General features: G+C 39.2%; 1 protein-coding gene across 2 annotated transcripts in view; it reads left to right on the top strand.

The window, feature by feature from the left end:
* The first annotated feature begins 6,014 nt into the window (after window positions 1-6,014).
* Window positions 6,015-18,991, top strand: part of RBBP6 (RB binding protein 6, ubiquitin ligase) — a 31,467-nt gene continuing 18,490 nt past the window's right edge. The window contains exons 1-4 of one of the 2 annotated variants that reach the window (XM_046665732.1): window positions 6,015-6,109; window positions 7,090-7,270; window positions 11,898-11,997; window positions 14,766-14,802. In XM_046665732.1, coding sequence (XP_046521688.1) covers window positions 7,105-7,270; window positions 11,898-11,997; window positions 14,766-14,802 — 303 coding nt within the window. In that variant the 5' untranslated portion in view covers window positions 6,015-6,109; window positions 7,090-7,104. Of the gene's footprint in view, window positions 7,271-11,897; window positions 11,998-14,765; window positions 14,803-18,991 lie in introns of both variants that reach the window. The other variant, XM_046665733.1, reaches the window with a different exon arrangement.

Consider the following 18,991-nt stretch of genomic DNA (forward strand, 5'->3'; position numbering starts at 1 on the left):
CGCACAGGATCACGGTAAGGATAAATGAGATAGGACACACCAAGCAGCTACACAGTGCCAGAACCATTGGATCAGCAGTCCTGGATGCAGAGTTGGGGAGGGGCAAGCACAAAACCCAAGGGATGGCCTGCGTACAAAAAGGCGTCCCCATTTGCACTTCCTCAAGGGAGCTTTGGGAGGATGAGGGGAGATTGAAGGCCACTGCCCTGCTTTAACCCATCAAGCTTGTTACTGTTGGCAAAGCCAGACAGAACCACTTATCAAGAGTCATTTTGGGGCTCCACAAATAATTGCCCAGCACCTGCCAGGTGCCTTAGAGAAGACTGCCCTCTGGGAGCTTAATTTAGGAGTAGAGACAAGATAAAAACACAAGACCAAAGATAACAGAGGAGAGGCGGGAGACGGAGGAACGCCAGGGGACAGTGTGCTGCCACTGGACCAACTTTGCTCCTGGTACCCGGAGAGAGGGCACCCCTTCCCACGGGCCCCTCCATAGGATGCCTTGGGCGTAAAATAGAGTCAGTGGTTAAAAGACTGCTCTTCCCAGCCAGGCACACCCTGTTTTAAATCATAACTCCTTTGTCACCTCAAGTACCTGACCTTACCTCTCTGAACCTCATTGCCTCGTTTATAAAGTAGGGATAATATTGGGACATATTCACGGGGTTCTTGGGGGGATTTAGGGCAGATTACATTAAAAGTACGTGGCACAAGGCGTGCAAATAGGAAACAGGCGGCAAATGCCAGCCATAGTTGTTGTGTTGTTGTTATATTTATCCTAGTTGCAAGCACTTCAAAGAAACATCTCTAGCATTTGCCACTTTATTTCCCAAACCACATTTACATGGAGCTTCTGCGCCAGCCACTGTGATGGAATTGTCTTAACAAACCTATGAGAAAGGTACATTTTTTTGTCTTCTTTTCTTTTTTCACATAAAACGATATTTGCCATCATAACCATTTTTGTGTTCAGTAGTGTTAAGCATGTTCACTTTCTTGCAAAATTCACATTTACGTTCATGTTGTTGTGCACATTGTTGTGCAACAGCTCTCTAGAACCTTGTCATCTTGCAAAACTGAAACTCATCTCCCATTTCCCCCTCCCCCAACCCCTACTTTCTGTTTCTAGGAAGGTACTATTTTAACCCTGTTTCACAAGTCAAGAAACCAACAGCAGCTACATAATTTGCGGGGCTCTGTGCAAAATTAAAATTATGAGGAATGTCAAGATGGCAACAGCAGAGCATTAAACCAAGCACAGCGCCGTTCTGAATGCAGTCACATGGGGCCCATGAAACAGGCCCTGGAGGAAACCAAGGACCAGAGAAGTTGTTACTGTCCCAAGGTCACACAGCAAATTTTGGAGACTCTAAAATTACATTACCTCCTTTACTTAGTGTAAACTCTCTGCAGACAGGGGCTTTGATTGCCCAGTGCCCAGCACAGTGCCTGGCACACAGTGGCACTCATTACAGATTTCATAGCTGGGGGAATGGATGAACAAGTCCCATTCACTCGAGAAAAAAGAGGCTTCTCCAAGTTTCTGTGCTTTGCCCCAGCTCTGGCACAGTAACATTCCCTCCCTACTCCTCCTTTGTGTTTACCTAGTGCCCTCTAATTCCTAGGAGAAGGCAGAGCGGCGTGTGTCTGTCTATATATAATGTCCCCTAGCACTTTTATGAGGCCCCACCCCTGCAGTACATTCCTGGTTTTGAGTCCCACTTTTATGGAGTGGAGTGAAGCTAGAAGACACTGGACAAAGTGAGGTCACTAGTGACATGCCTTGGTTCCAGGTCCCCAGGTCACCCAGAGTCTGATGGCTAAGTCCCCTCTCGGATGTCAACAGAGGAAAACTAGAATCGAATTACTAAAGTATGACCAAAACGTGAGTTTTATGTACAGCTGTGGCATGAAGTGCTGCAAAGAGTTTAGGGAGCTGTCCTAATGTTTGTTTCTTTGAAAGAAACTCCCTTCTTCTGTCTGAATGTTTGTGAGATTCTTTGCTGGCAGTGGGAAGAAAGGGGAGATGGAATCTTAGGGGCACATGAATAGCTTAATCATAATCCTGATCTCACGACCGCTTGTCATCATTGTTCTGTGCATGGCTCCTTCTAGTTTAATTATTCCTTCTGTCTTTATTTTCAGGAAAGTAATGAATACATACCTGTGAACCCACCCAACAACAAGATCATTACCAAAAACTCATATCTCCCCTGGGCTCCCCATCTAGCTCATCCTTCCATCTTGGAGGTAATCACTGTTCTGAATTTTGTGTTTCCTGGTCGTCTTTTTTCAGATGTGTTAAATTTGTATGCCCAGCTAAATAATACATTGTTTAGTTTTACTTGTTTCTGAAATTCATAGAAAGGGTATTATGTAATATGTCACCTTCCAAGACTTGCTTTTTTGACTCAAGAGCAGCTAAAAGGATCCCATCGACATGTTGCTGCACATAACTGTATTTTATTTATTTTCACTGCTGTATAATATTACACTGTCTGGATAAGCTACAATGTATTTTTCATTCTCCAGTCATGGGCATTTGAGTTGTTTCAGCTTTTTGCTATTAAAAAGAGAGCTTCCATGAAATTCTTATGCAAGTACGTGAGTTAAATTTTGCCTTGGGTATAACCAGGAATGGAATTACTGATTCATAGAGTATAGGAATGCTCAAATTTGCAAGGAATGCAAATTTGGCTTCCCAAAATTACTCTTTCAGTGTATATCCCGCCAATGATCGTAGGAGATCCCACTGATGCCCATCTCCCAGACATGGTATTGTCAAACTGTTAATTTTACCAACTGAATGAGTGTCAAATGATAAAATGAATGAATAGTGGGGAAACAACAGGTTGTTCATATGAATTTTCAAGAAATCAGTTCATGTGATGACAAATAATCTATGATGTTTAGCTTTCAACAAATTGAATGTGCCTTAAAACGCTGCTAAGACAAAACAAAAAGGAGTCAACTATAATGTTGCAACAATCTTCTGAAAACTAAGTTCATCCCATCTTTTATAAATCCTCAAAAATATAAATAGCTAAAAAGCAAAAGATAGAAAGTCCCTTTATGGGGCCAGCCCCGTGGTTAAACTCACACACTGCTTCAGTGGCCCAGGGTTTCGCCAGTTCAGATCCCAGGCGCCGACATGGTAAGTCGTCAGGCCATGCTGAGGTGGCACCCCACACAGCACAACTGGAAGGACCTACAACTGGAATATACAACTATGTACTGGGGGCTTTGGGAGGAGAAGAAGAAAAAAAAAAGAAAATTGGCAAGAGTTGTTAGCTCAGATACCAATCTTTAAAAAAAGTCCCTTTATAAAATTTACGTATGATTTGCATCAAACTGTAATGTGTATTTTATGTTTCTTCTTTAACAATATATTTCACAATTTAAAAGGGGCTAAAATGATTTTCGCTCTATATTGTATCCTAGTCACAAAAAAGTTGGAATAGATTACAGAGTTTAATTGAAATTCATGAAGCCCATACATAAACTAGAGGGAAACACAAGGAAATAAATACCTAAGGGGAGTGCTGAGCAACTAGGAACTACTTTTTTAAGAATACAAGTAAAGGTAAAAAACCATGAAGAAAAAAAACATTGATGGATTTTATTACATAAAGATGCAAACCTTTTTGTAGGCTGCAATATTAAATAAATAAAATATAAAGGGAACCAACCACCTGGGCAAGACACATTGGTGATATAAGGGACATATCTACCTTTTAGGAATTTGGGCTGACTGAAACTGAAATTTTGGCACAAGGAAATAAGGTAGGGGATCTGCTAAATGGATGTGTCTGGTGGAGATGTGAGGGTACAGTGGGTTTGAGAATGACAAACGTTTAAAATCCTACGACATGGGAGCTCCAGAATTGCCACACGGGAGGAGCTTGGAAAAGGATGCTTCATTCACTGTAGGTACAGCACAAAGGGCTTTTTGAAGACTTACAAAAATATTGGGGGGGGGGGGGGGGGGGGGGGGGGGGGGGTGGGGGAGATAAAGAAGAAAAAAAAATTAAAAAAAAAAAAGAGTGTTCAGGGTGAACAAGTCTTTGTAAAGGGCTCTTGACTGAGGAGAACAGTTGGACCAAATAATAACAGTGACGATACTCTTTCCAAGGACACACACTCCTGTTCTGGCAGGGTTCTGATCTACCCTAAGAATGTGGGCTCTTTTAAATTCTATCAGGCTGATTAAATTAGGTGTGCAGGGATTAGCCAAAGATGATGAAAGGATACAGATTCATCACTTCGAAGGTGTGAGTACCGAGATAATTGTCATTCTCTTGTCCAGTTTCTCTTTCGTTAGATGTAATTTCCCCCGCTCATTCACACAGGGGTTTTTCAAGAAAAGCAGCAGTTCTCAAGTGGACCCAAGAGCAAGAAAATTTCGGTGAGTTACCTAAGAAGGCAAAAGCGGGAGAAATCTGTTATTTGTGATACGGTTGAGTTAAATTGTATTTGTGTCTTTGAGGCTGCCCTTGATTTGTCAAAATCTTATTGCCACGGTATTTCTATAGACCGTGTAAAATGTATTTAGTTATTCAACATATATTTATTGAGTGCCTACTATGTCCAGGCAGTGTTCTAGGAGCTGGGGATACAGCATAAACAAAAGAGATAAAAATCCCTGTTTGCCGCTCCAGGAGAGACAGACAATTAAAAATAAGCATACACTTGATCAAGTAGCAATGAATGCCTGGAAGAAAGTAAAAAAGGGTAAAGGAAGGGAGAAGGATGGCCGTCCTATTTAGATAAAGTGGCCTTAGGAGATTTTTTTTGACAAGATGATGATTGCTTTAAACCAAGTTCAGTAAGAATTTGGAGTGTGTATTTGGGAAGTCCTGGTAAATTTTGCCACATCTTGACAGTGTGATCTTGTTCTCAGTGACTAACTTCTCTGAGCCCCCCCGTAAAATTAAGAGAGGATGAGGAGAATGCATTGTAAATGATAGTGATTATCGCAGTTTATGAATGCAAGCTGATTATATTATGAATTTTATGGATGTAATAATAACTTCCCCAGGCCCCAAAGTAAGAATATTCCAATCCACTGAGGGGGTTCTTGGCACAGTGCCTGGCATTTATAATTAGGAATGGGATTTGGGACCAGCTACGGAGTAGGCACTCCCCTGATTCTGCGAATTCAGAAAGTGTATGATTGCTAACTTCAGTTCCCTCATCTATAAATTGGAAATAATGGTGGTGCTGACCACTTAGGGTTATTTCTTTACATTGTTAAACTGACATTTATTGAGCCACATTGAATCATGCATCAGGCATGGTCCTAAACAATGGAAATGTATTCATTCATTTAATCGATAACAACCCAGTAAATCAAATATTATTTTTTAACAGAAATTTACAGTCAAGGAAACTGAGGCACAGAGGAGTTAAACCTAGAGTACATTTAGGGTTCCAACCTAGACAACTTGGAACCAGAGGCTGGCAGCATTACAAAGCGCTTAGCCCTGTGCCTAGCACGTAGTAAGAGCTCAATAAATGTTTATAGTGGTTGTTGTTGCTATCACTTCCAGCCAGGGGCTGCAGCAGAATTTCCACTTAGGAAGAGCTTAGGGTAGCCAATTTGTCGGAAAGGGAAACTACGGGGTGCTCGCATAGCAACCATAGTATACTGCATAGCAACCATAATGTTTACTGAAACTGGGGGGGCTTGGAGGAGTTGGTGGGGATTGTGGGGAACAGGGAGTTAGCCGGCCAACGGTCGGCACCCCCACTGTACCGTGGAAACTAGCACGGTAGCAAGCGCAACCTGAGCTCCCCTTCCGGAACCGCCCTATTAGCCGGTCCTCTCGGCAGCCTCCCCCTCCCTTTCGAGGCAGATGGTTTCTTCCTTTCCCCCGGCTGGTTCAGGTTCCGCGCTCCGGAGTCCCAGAACGCGAGGTCACGTGGGCGGGCCGGTGCGCTTTGTGACGCCGCGGGCCCCGCCTCCCGGCCCGCCTATCCGCACACGCCGGCCCCGCCCCGCGCGCGTCGCCCGTGCAATCGCTGCTTAAGAGACCCCGGAGTCGGGCGCTCGCTCGGAGCCAGGCCGCGTCCGCCATAGTGCCTGGCTTGGAGGTGTCGCCTGTGCCTGGTGAGGGCCCGAGAGCGCGGGGGGGCAGAACAAAAAGGGAGCCGGCGAAGCCCTTGCCGTCGCCCGGCGCCTTCCGGGCGTATTCTCGCGATTCTGGGCCGAAAGGCGACGGGAGCGAGAGGCGAGAGAAGCGCGGAGCCCACGGCGAGAGGAAGCGTCGGGGAGCCTCAGCGGCGTCGCCAGGGTCCGCCAAGCCCCCCGGCCGCTGGCTGGGGCCCGGGGTGGTGAGGAAGTGCTTCGAGGCCTAGTTGAGGCCTAGCCCCGGCTTTGTGTCTGAGGCGGCGGCGGCGGCGGCGGCGGCGGGGGGGAGGCGGAGCCGGAGCCGGGGGCGGCCTGCGGGAAGGCCTCTCCTCCGCCGACCGCGCGTTTTCGGCCTAGGCCGCGGGGCCGCGCGGGCCTCCGGGGAGCAGGCGACAGGGGTTTGTGTGCGGTGGGGGCCTGGGCCTGGGGAAGCCGCCGCCCGTCGTCCGGAAGCCAGGAGGAGGCGAGAGGCCGCTCGTGGACTCCGGGCCTGACCCTCTCCCCTCAACCTCCTCCCGGGGCCTGGGTCACCCCGATCCACGGAAAGAGAGACCAGCTGGGAGGTGCGGCCGCGCTATGGACCCCTGACCCCGCGGGGTCATTTGGACTCTAACGTGTGGACTGACCGCTCACTGACTGCACCGCCTGCCCCCCGTCTCCGGCCGGCCTTTAGCATGAGCGAGGGGGACCCAGCCGGGTGACATTGTGCCCGTTGGCGGATTCTCGATTTCCCCTTCCCCGGTCCTCGTCCACCTTCTCCCACATGAAGTGATTCTGAGTCTCGGGGGGGGTCTGGATTATTGTTTTTACGAACCCCTGCTTGTAGTTGGGGTGGGTATTTAATCTGAGGCCTTAGGGTCCTTCGGTGTCTTTGAGTGTTTTGTGTGTGTACATATTTGCTCTTAAGTTTATAAATATACATATATTGAGAGTGTCCACGTCTCCTCGCTGAACCTTAGGAATCCTTTGGCACCATGTCCTGTGTGCATTATAAGTTTTCCTCTAAACTCAACTATGATACCGTCACCTTTGATGGGCTCCACATCTCCCTCTGCGACTTAAAGAAGCAGATTATGGGGAGAGAGAAGCTGAAAGCTGCCGACTGCGACCTGCAGATCACCAACGCGCAGACGAAAGAAGGTAAGAGCCACATGGGCTCCGGATACTTGCTGCTTGAAGCTGGATCCTGGTTGTGAGATGCCTGGCAGGGGACTAACCGCCATTATGTCCCTTGTGGGGTTGATCGTTCTAATAATTTTTATCCAACTTTGATAGCCGAGGGTTACAGCAGGCTGCTTTGGAGTTTTGCTTTGTGCGTACTTGGATCATCTGTAACAGGCTAGTCCCAAAACGTGGAAATCTGATTATGCTTCTGAATTGTTTTTGAAAATGAGGATTTGCGTGGGAGAGGGTGGCGGTGTTATCCAGGTTCTTTGGGTGCCTGCTTGCCTCGTGCCCGGTTGCTAACTTGTTTTTCATCGATGGAGGGGAGGAGAGCACATGCAAGGCTGCCTGTTTCTTAAAGCAGCGATAAAGATAACTTCTCCAACTTTCTAAACCTACGTTTTGGGGTTTAATGGCAAATTCCCCTTCTTCTCTCTCTCCCTGTTTATTTATTTTTATTTTGGAGTTGTCTGCGTTGTTGAGAAGGGATCCTCACTTTAATATTTTTGAAGATTTAATCCAGCTAGTCTTTTATGTTGGAATTGCTTTTGGAACTTGCTATGTTCTCAGGTGACCACTTTTGTGTGTAAATTCCAGTATTAGTAATACAATAATTAAGTAGTTGAGCTCCGAGTTCATCACATTACTCTTAAAAAATTTAGCAATTCAGTAAAGATCAAAAGTACAGATTTTTCTTTTTTTGAAGTAGTAATTGCTAGACTTTACATGATTATGTTGATACTAAAATACTGAAAAATTGTAGGCTGCTACCATATGAGTACAGATAAACCACTGATTGAAATCTTTTTAAGTTCTTTTTAAAAGCATTTTATAATATTGAGAATTTAACCGCAGATAAGAAAATATGACAAACACCCTTTTTAAATTCTGACTCTGAACTTGTTTTGGTTTCTTTTTCTCAGAACTGTAATGCTGATGTGTAGTTTTCAGTGGGTTGGTCTTTTGAGTTTTATTGATGGGATGAGAAGAAATAAAGTGAAATTCTGATTAGATTAGGATATTTTATTGATCACTAAATTTGGCATAAGGTGTGCCATTGGTTCTTTTAGTTGAAATGGAGGGAGCACTGCTAGGTTATGGTTTGACAGGTAGGGTAAATCTGGTGTAAAAGAGCCGTTTTTTATTTACATCCAGAAATAAGTATAATTGTATTATGTTAAGGAACAGCACTACTGGTATATCATGACTCAAAAATGTTCATTAAGGAGGAACTTTATTTACTCACATGATAACACATAAAAGAATATTCTCCACTTCCCCCTTTTTTGAAACATGTCATACCTAAGGGACACGTCATGTGAGGCTTTGGTAATTGTAATTATGTGTAGCATCCCTCTACTTAAGGAGAGGCAGCATTGTTGGTGGTCATGAACAGTTGAGAAACAGCTTTTTAAAATATTTATTCAAGAAAACATCTTAAGGAAATTTTCTTTAAAGCCACCAAAAGCATCCCTTAAGTATTAGAGTCACACTTCACAGAACAGATGGATTTATAAGAAATTTAGACTATCGTGGTATGTTAATGGTACTTAGAAAAGAGAGGAAAGAGAACATAAAAGAAATTAGAGATATTAAGGCAATTGTAATCGTATACTATACAAGTTTCATATTTTAATGGAGTGTTACATGCTTTAATCATTTGGGGCTGGACTTTGTCCACCTAATAATTTAATACAACTTTGTTAAGACTGACATAAATACGATTGACGGAATTCTTGTCTACAAATTTAAGATTTTTGTGATATTGTGTTATTTTTTTCCTAAGCGAGGAAATTATGTGGTACATTATTTTTACAAATCCTGAAGGCCAGGGAAATGCTTTGCCCACCAGCATATTTTCTTTTATATATTTGCGTGAACTGTCCTTATTGGAGAAAGCTTTGATCTTAGATTGGTTTAGAGAAGGAACTTCAGGGGAGAAAATGTGCATTTTATGCAGTCCTCAAATTAGGGGAGGAAAAGATAGTCAGTGATAATAGTGCAGAGTAAGTAAGAGCAGAGTAAGAGATAGTAGTAGAGTAAGGGACTACTGAGTTTTATGGGAAATAGGATCCAGTGTCATAAGGCAGCTGAGTAAGACTGCCACTTGGTTTAAGCACCATCCAGTGAATTAAAGAGTAAAAAATAAATGTTTATAGCTTCATAGTTAGGAGATTGCTTAGGAGGGAATGCTGAACTGGATCACTTTAGTTTGAATTAATGTTTAAATTACCTAACCTGCTGTGTTTCTATAAAACATTCCTTACAGTTTCAGAAATCTGTCCATTTCTGTCAGGATCCATCAAGGTTTAAGACCCTTAAATCTTGAATAGCCTAAAATGCTTAGTTCAGAATTTCATGTTTTAGACTTAAGAATCCTGCTTCTTTATTTCTAGACCATGTTTCAAAATGAATCTCAAATGACCTTATGTTTTCCATATATAACTTTACTATATAAACTTATTTTCCTACTTTTCTGCATCTTCCCCTCCTCCCACAAACAACAACAAAACAGCTTTCATTCTGAACTTAGTGTGAAAGATTTGGAAGCTGAGGATGAAGTGTTTTTGAAAGACTTATAATCTTTCTCTATTTTCTGAAATTCATCTTGTTTTTCATTCCATCCATGATCTTCATGTTTTTGCTTCAGAAATTATGCTGGCTTATAGAAAGAGTCCTTTGAAGCTAACAGGAGGTTAGGGAGATTTTTTAAGGGTAAGAAATCATGAGTGTAATTCAGATACTTAAAAGGTCAATTAGAGCAGGTAGCGTTAGGCACCTGGCTTTTAGTTTGACCAAGTACTGTGCTGATCAAATTAATACATTGTCTTGGAAAGCTACCGTGAACACATTTGCTCTTTTTTCCCCCAGTGAACGCTTTTAAGAGTTGTTACATATTCAGAAACTTTCTGTCAGGTGTTTGACAGCAAGTTTTATTTCTAGAATTTACTTTTTAAAGATCCTCCATCCCCCTGCTCCCAATTGTTCTTACTCAGAGCTTGCTTGGAATTTGGGATTATTAGGAACTATCCAAGATAAGGATGATAGTCTTACATTGGTATGCCTGAACCTAGGAAATTGCATCACTCTAGTTGGATACTGTGAGATAGAGCCTACTACTTGAAGTATACTAAGTTTTCCTGAACAATTTAGTTTATGTCAGGGAATCCTAATAGTATCATGATTAAAATAATAAAGCTGAGATAGAGATATATATATATATATATATATATGAAAGCTTAAAATGCATACATATGTGATAAACTTGAAATAATTGGAAGAACAGAGATATTCACCCACTTGGTGCTGAATAACTTAAGTAAAGCAGGTAAACTCAGTAACCTTAAGAGTGGACCTTAATATCTGATTGCGTGATTAAGGGAGATGGGTACATTTTTTCTCTCTCCCTGTGGTGGGTTGTTTTTCCTTTTGGTAATTTTACAAATTCCTTCCTTAATAAATCTTTTTACCATAGTTAAATTCATTGGTCCAGTTTTTAAATTTCATTCTGAGAGAAGTATCGCAAGTAACAGTCGAAAGAGTAGAAAAATAGGATCCCGGCCTTCTCAGAAAGTGCTCTCAGTGTTCATCCAGTTGCTTAAGCCAGGAATCCAGGAATTCATGCCTGATTCCTCTTTCTCCTGCATCCCCTTACCCCATATTCAGTCCATCCCCAAGCCTTAGTGTTTCTACCTCAAAACTGACTCTCCATTTCTCTCTCTGTCACAGCCCAGCACAGCCCATCATTATCTCTTACCTGGGCTCCGCAGCAGCCTCCTTATTAATCACCGTTTCTACTCTTGTTCCCCTACGAATTCATTCTCCACTTAGACACCAGAGTTATCTTTTTTTGTTTTTAACATAAATCAAATTGTCATCATTTTTCTTTAAAATCCTTCGATGACCTCTTGTTGTACTTAGAAACAAAATATAAATCAGTGTATGATCTGTACCTTTGTACCTGTATTTCAAATCATTCTTTTCATTTTCTTCAGCTAGTCTGGCCTTTTTTTGTTATTTTTTCACCTCTTTTCTCTGTATCAGCTTTTTTGCACGTCTGGCTGACTTCTCAGCCTTTAATTCTCAAAACTCAGAGGGGCCTTCCTTGGGTCAACATTCTAGTCAAAGTTGTATCTCCCATTTAACTTTTTGTTTTAAAACCCTTTCTTCTGTATTCAAAACGTGTCATAATTGTTTTAGTCTGTCTTCCCCAGTAATATTCATGTTTAGGGGCTAGGAGAGACAGAATTTCTTCATTCTAAATAACTTTTTCTCATAGTTCGGATGTTCGGCATTACTGGCTAAATAAACTAGAGAATGACTTAGTCTTTCCGAGATTTGGGGTTCCACAAAAGTAGAGGTGCCAGAGCCAAGAACCTGCTGACACTCTTTGATGTCCTTTGAAGAGAGGCTCCTATGGCTTTGGATATTTGTTCTGAGAATATCAGTAATCTAGATGCCAGGAACATGTAGTTATTAAGGCTTTTTTATATTTAAGTTCATTTCTCATAAGATTTATGTTTGGTTGAAGTTTTCTAATTGAGGCCTGAGACTTACCCAAATCTCCAAATAGAAAGTCAACTCTTTTTCTTTTTATTTACAGAATATACTGATGATAATGCTCTCATTCCTAAGAATTCATCTGTAATTGTTAGAAGAATTCCTATTGGAGGTGTCAAATCTACAAGCAAGACATATGTTATGTAAGTATAAAGTCTCATGTATTTAACTTCTCAAAATAGACTTTTTTATACTTTGAGAAAGAACAAGTATATTTTAGAACTGAACTCATTTCTTTACCCTAATGAATATATCTTCTCAGTCCTTAAAACTATGAGGATGAGTTGGTTTGTTTTTTCCTGATTTCTTCCCCCAGTTAAGTTAACCTGTAATTAGGAGTAAGAGCTATTAGGAAGAATTTTTGCTCTATATAGGCAGTATTTACAAAGACAAGAAAATAATGTTCTTGGGGCCGGCCCGGTGGCACAGCAGTTAAGTGCACACGTTCCGCTTCACTAGCCTGCGGTTCGCCAATTCAGATCCCAGGTGCGGACATGGCACCGCTTGGCAAGCATGCTGTGGTAGGCATCCCACATATAAAGTAGAGGAAGATGGGCATGGATGTTAGCTCAGGGCCAGTCTTCCTCAGCAAAAAGAGGAGGATTGGCAGCATTGGCAGCAGATGTTAGCTCAGGGCTAATCTTCCTCCATAAAAAAAAAGAAACTGATGTTCAAATAAGTGAATAGATATATCTGTGCTCTTCTTTGGTTTTATTTGTCTACACACTTTCTTTTTTTTCCTGTTTTTTCACTATAAAAATGTGTGTGTCTTAAGAGATCTGTCCTAAATAATTCTGACAGCATCAAGAATATTCAGTAGTGCTGACATTTGCTCCTCATCAATAAGGGGCTCTTTTTGAGAGGCTCTTAAGTTTGTAGGCTTTATGGACACAAATGCTGGAATCAGGCTTAGGTTTGACTCTTTACTGCTTCACACCAGTTCTGTGACTTTGGATAAGTTATCTAAAGTTTGTGCCTCAGATTCCTCGAAATAAAATAGGGATATGAGTACTTAACTCAAGAGAGTTGTAAGAATTAAACAGTGCCTGGCACATGGTAAATGCCTGTTATTGGGGTAAGAACAGAGCAATATCCTAGGACTAGTCTAGAGCTTAAGAAAATCACTAAAAAGGCAGGATTAAAACTTTATATCTTTATCTTTCTCTACTTTCTTGCAATGTTAATGGTTTTAGAATTATAATATGTGGAAAGAGTAACATCTTGGGCTGTTTAAAAAGGCTAGTGATTTCTACTTAGAAGTTAGGTAACCTTATTTGAAACAGTTTGGCAAATTCTGAGTTTGGTCATTGAGAAATTCTGGAATTTGCCAGTCCTAGGAAATGGAATGTGTTCTTGGAATTGAGGTAAAATAAAGTCATTTCTTGGAGCTTTGCCTCATGTGAGCAAGTATTCATTCTAAGATTATTTTCATTAGTTTGCTTTGAAGTTATATTCCATATCTTAATGTTTGGAGGTCCTTTTGTGTACTATTTTCTGTATAGTAACAACTTAAAAAGCTGAATTTTTTTTTTTCTGTAAATACTAGTGAACTATGAGTTTGTAACTTAATATAATTTTAAGAAGTTATAAAGAATTAATTCTTAGAGTCTAGTGTGAAATTACGCTTAACCAAGTGTTTTTTTAAAATAGCAAACATTCAGTTTCGTTAGATTTTGTGATGTTCAGAAACTCTTGGGGAGAGAACTATTTGAAGGACACGGCACAATAAGTTGCCTCTTAGACAGAATTGCATATGAAATCATTGTGTGTATGATTTCCTTGGTCATGTAAAATGCCTCTGAGTTTGTTGAGCAAATACTAGAAAATGAAAATTTCGTTTTTGTCTGAGGACTTCCAAATCGTGCACAAACTTAGAAACTCCTTTCAGATGGTGTCTAACATTTCTCCATAATCAGGATAGCATAAACTTAAAACTAAATGTTTAAAGGCTATATTTAGCAACTTAACTCCTGTCCCTTTTCCTGTGTGAACTTTTAAAGGAATTTCTGCCTGGGCTTATTTGTATTTACTTTTAAAAATAGATTTGTCTAATTCTCCATAATCATTTAACTCATTCTTTAAAATATTCTGTCAGACTATGTTGCATTTTTCTGGAAGTTAGAATTTTTGTTCAATCTTTGGTCCTTTTTTTTTTTTTTTCCTTCTGAGGAAGATTAGCCCTGAACTAACATTTGTGCTAGTCTTCCCCTATTTGATATGTGGGTTGCCACCACAGCATGGCTGATGAGTGGTATAGGTCTGTGCCCAGAATCCAAGCCCATGAACCTGGGCTGCCAAAGCAGAGCACGCTGAACTTAACCACTCTGTGGAACTTAACCACTACACTACAGGGTTAGGCCTGGTTACTGTTATTTGAGACTTTCAAAAATGTTTGAAGTAACTATCAGCCCACCTTTCTGAATTTGAAATTTAGTTTTTGGAGCACAGCAGTTTCTCAAAGATCCAAATTATAAACGTTGACAGTAGTGGTATTGCTTGAAGAAAATCAGATGTGTAAAAATTTACATCTGTACCTATTTAAAAAACTGGGGAATAATAGAAATGTTCAAGTTATTAAATAACCACAAAATTTCTTAGCATAACAAAATCCTCATACTACCTTTCAGAAAATGTTTATTGTAAGTGGCAAGGTACATCTATTCTAGAATTCCCCAATGTGGATTTTTTTTTTTTTAAACTACAGATGCACCTTAAACTGTTCAAAGGTGGTAAAGATTAATCAAAGCAGTGTGTTCATTGCTTCAGAAATTGGCTGTTTTTAAACCTTTGTATCAAAGGAAAATCGTGTTCCCAAAAATGTGTGATTGGAGATATGTATTAAGATATTTTAGTGCAAAAATTCATAAATAATTGCTCATAGGTAAATAATATTTTTGTTTTTCTTTTTTAGAAGTCGAACTGAACCAGTGATGGGAACTTCAAAAGCAGTATGTAAAAACACAATCTCACACTTTTTCTACACATTGCTTTTACCTTTATAATGTAGCAGTGAAGTAAATCATTTTAGAACTTACTATGCAACTGATCATAGTGCATATTGTAAATAAAATGTATTTTGATGACAGCTCAGTTGAATATGGATATATGTAGCATAATTTGCACACTTATTTTGTAGAAATGGGTAATTTGTGCCCCCAAAACCCTGTTTCCTATTAAATATAGCATTCTCCCTGTATGACACTGTGTTGTACAGTTAATGTATGATCCTTTTTAGATCGCGTAGGTTTTACACTAATGAACATGATAACATGTTCTACATCTGTCTGTCTATAGTTAGTATTTTGTATGTATGTACAGGCTGTTGTGTGCTTTTTGTTTCTTGCAATAAAAAAATGTTTGGAGTGTATATTTTGCCATTTTCACGTTGTATCACTTAGTTTTTGTTAGTTTTTTTTTCTGCCTGATTGATGGCTTTCAAAAATGCGTTAGCAACATGCAAAGCTTATATTAAAGTTTGATGCTTTCTTCAAGTTCAGACACATCATAGAAAGGAGGTTTCCAGAGACCATTGATGCAGCTTTATTGTAGTTTTGCTTTGTTTGACAATTTTGAGCTCCTATTCTTTGTTTATATCCGTACTACACAGTGAAACCTGAAATTGGGCCCCCCATGAGTATATAAATGTCTCATTGATTTTATACAATTGAGTACGTTGTTTTCAAATTTTAATGCAAAGTCTTTGACTTCTAGTCTGCTCAGTTGTCCAGATTAAAACATTTCCCTCTTTCTCATAAGACATTAAAATGCTGCATTAATTATAAGCTCATTGAAAGCTGTAGTTTATTAAAGGTAACTCCTTTTAACCCAGGGTAAGATCTTAATTTTTATTATCACAAATTAACTTTAATTATGACACCATTTTGACTTTGAGCTCTTAAGTAAAAGGTAGCGGCATTCCTAAGTTGTGGGGTGAAACATCTGTTTTAGAACACAGGTCTTTAGTAATTGGGTGCTGTAAACTCGGTGGTTCTCTAAACATTTTACTACTCAGGCTTGATTTGTACACAATACAAGATGTCTGAAATCTTCATTTAGAATTCAAGGGTATTGCTTGCTGTTTCACTTTATCCTTTTTAAATACTACTGATCTTTAATTGTGTATCAGGCATTTCACTAACCTTGGATCATTGGATCTTAAACATGAAATCATAGAATATCTGAACTTTGGACTTGTTCTCTAAAGTATACGGCCTTTAGTTCTCATGGAACTAAATATAGTGATTGAAAGATCAAAACTCTTAGTGTTTCGGGGTTTTTTTTCCCTCTTTTGGGGTCTGTGGAGTTTTTTTAAGCATAATGCTGTAAAAACTGTCCAAGTTTCTGTTTTGCTGGTGATTGGTTTAAAACTGATTTTTATGTATCCAAATCTAGCACAAATTAGATTGACTATCCTGGTGACTGTAGTAGTTAATGTAACACATTTTGTGTAAAGTACATTTTATATAGTATTTAAACTAATTCAGATGAAGTTTTATTTCTTGAAAACAATTATTTCCTTTTTGTTTATTAGCATGTGTATAAACACAAATCACATGTTCATAAATAAAGTTAACATTCTTTTAGCCTTGTGTGTTCCCTGGCATGTCTGTATTACACTTATAAGAAGCAGTTTGGTTTACACTTAATTAGGTTTCTCTTTTCTTTCTTTTTTTTTTACTACTTTAAAAATGGCTTTAATTTTTAGGTAGAATTATCTGAAATCGAGACATTAGATAATTTAATATCCCCATCATTTATTTGCTTGGGGTACATTTGCTGACATTTAGGATGGAGAGAGAAAGTATTCATCAAGCATAGTAGTACCCGTCTTAGGAGACTTCAGAATCACTTGTATTGTACACATTCACAAAACCAAAGTAAGACGGAGTTGCTAAACCAGATTTTTAAAGTTCCAAATAGTAAAAGTAAATGTGTGTACATTTTTGGTAACTGAAGCCAACTCCAATCAAGGATGGCTGTTTCCATCTGTATTCCTCAGCTTTTTTTTATTTAGTCATCCTTCCATGTTGGGACTCCAAAGCTGGATGTTCTTCCTATTAACTAAACATCAGAATTAGATTTTGTAGGATCCTTGAATTTCAAGCAACTATAGTTGGCATAAAAGATTTCAGATTCTTGCTCCCAGAACCAAGACGACAAATTAGATGTGCGGAGCTGTGTTGATTTTAAGATGTCTACGGTGTGCATCTTAGAGATGCAGTTTTTTTGAAGACTACTTTTTTTTTTAACATGGCAGGGTTTTTTTATCGTTAGTATCTGAGAGTTACTATATTTATTGATGTTTAGTACGTATAAATTCCTCATCATTTTTAAACCATTCCTTGTCAGCATTTTTTGCTTATTTCTTAGTACCTGGTACGTTGGTATATGTAGAAAACAATTGGATGCCTTTGTAAATTTGTGATAAATTTGACCTCCTTGTGGATTATAAGGTATTTAGGTGCTATAGTGATTATTTGGTTGAAAAAGTGATTTAGATGCCGTTGCATATCTGAAACCACTTTCAACTCAATAAATATATGATAGTAACAACTTGACAGAAAGCTAAAAAGAAAGGACAAGAAAGCCCAGCATAAGAACAAAAAGACAATTATATTTTAAGTGTTAGCAGTGGGAAGAACCAAAAATGCTAGTTTTGTAGTTCCAGTGATGAGAAAGTTAATATAACTGATTGCTTTCTTTATAAGGAAGTGATCAGTATTCATATTCTAGATAGTAATGGTCTATTTCTGAAGGCTATTAATTTGTTCTATTGGTTAGAAACATAGATTATGATTGAGAGCAATTTGTTCAGTTCTTGGTACTTAACTCCTGGTTGATGTAAAATGTAACCCTCTTGAAAGTAGATTGAATAGGTCAGAATTAATTCTGAATAAAAATAGGATATTTATGGGGGTTTTTTGGTTTATTTTTTTAATTACCCCTTGAGATTAGTTCTTTAAGGAAAGAATATTTCAAAGCTGGGCAAGAGTGAGAAGCCATTGGTGGATTATATGGAACGTAGGGTTACTCTACAGTCCCTCAATGTGGGGCTAAGAACCTTTTGTTTAAATGTGCCTCCCAGTAATAAGATCCGTCAAACTAACTTTTAAAACCCAAAGATCGTTATAGGGTTTATTTTAAATTTCGCCAACATTTGTATTTACGTTTATTGAATTCCTACTGTGATGGGCATTGCCAGTTACGTTTCTGTTGTTGCTCTTAAGTCGTGCTGCTTTTATTTTAATATTATTAGTTCTTTGGAATACTTGAAAAATACCTGATGAAGACTCACTTCTTTGGGGTTTTTTTTTGATCCAGATATCTGTCTTTCCATTTTAAACAAGAGTTCTGACCAGTAATGCATGAGAAATTCATAACGCTGAAAAGCAAACCACCTGCTACATGGGAAGCTAATAATGTTTTCATTTTGGTACACTTGTAGGGAAATTATATCTTTAGAGTTACATGCTAAAGATATATGTGTGTGTGTATACTTATATATATATATATATACTCATACATGTACACTTTTTAAAAACTGATAGTAAAATAATTTCGGGATGAAATAATGAAAAATTTTAAAATGTCTCGTGAAAATACATTTTTTAAGGCCCTCTTGTATCCTTCATATATAATACTTGCTCCGTTTGATTAAATTAGCTTTCTTTTCTCTACATATTAAAGTCCATCATCATACATGACAGCCGTTGGCCCTTTCCCCAGGTTACTTTTTGTGTCTCCATTTTGGGCTTAACATCTTTGCCCTGATACAGTTGCGGTTTCTTTGGCAAGAAGCTGTTGTTGTTCTATGTACGGGAGAATAAACATACTGAGACTGAGAAGCACATGCTCAAAAAAAGAGAAAAATAGCAATTATGTGAGAGCTGTTTTGTTAAAGCAATTATCTGAGCCTTTAAAGAGCTGCATGGTTTTACAATGTTGTATAATGGCGTTCCAGGCAAGTTAGAAGGATTTCTTATTCTTTGTTCTAGTGTACGTTGTTTTGAGCATTATCCAATTGAGACCATTGACAGACGCAGGACTCTAATTTAGTAGTATTTAGTCACCACTCTGAGCAGATTTCCTATTCGATAGACTTTTCTTTACCCCATTTTTTCATTGTAATTGAGTCCT

The sequence above is a fragment of the Equus quagga genome, chromosome 7 (genome assembly GCF_021613505.1).
Source record: "Equus quagga isolate Etosha38 chromosome 7, UCLA_HA_Equagga_1.0, whole genome shotgun sequence".
NCBI lineage: Eukaryota > Metazoa > Chordata > Mammalia > Perissodactyla > Equidae > Equus > Equus quagga.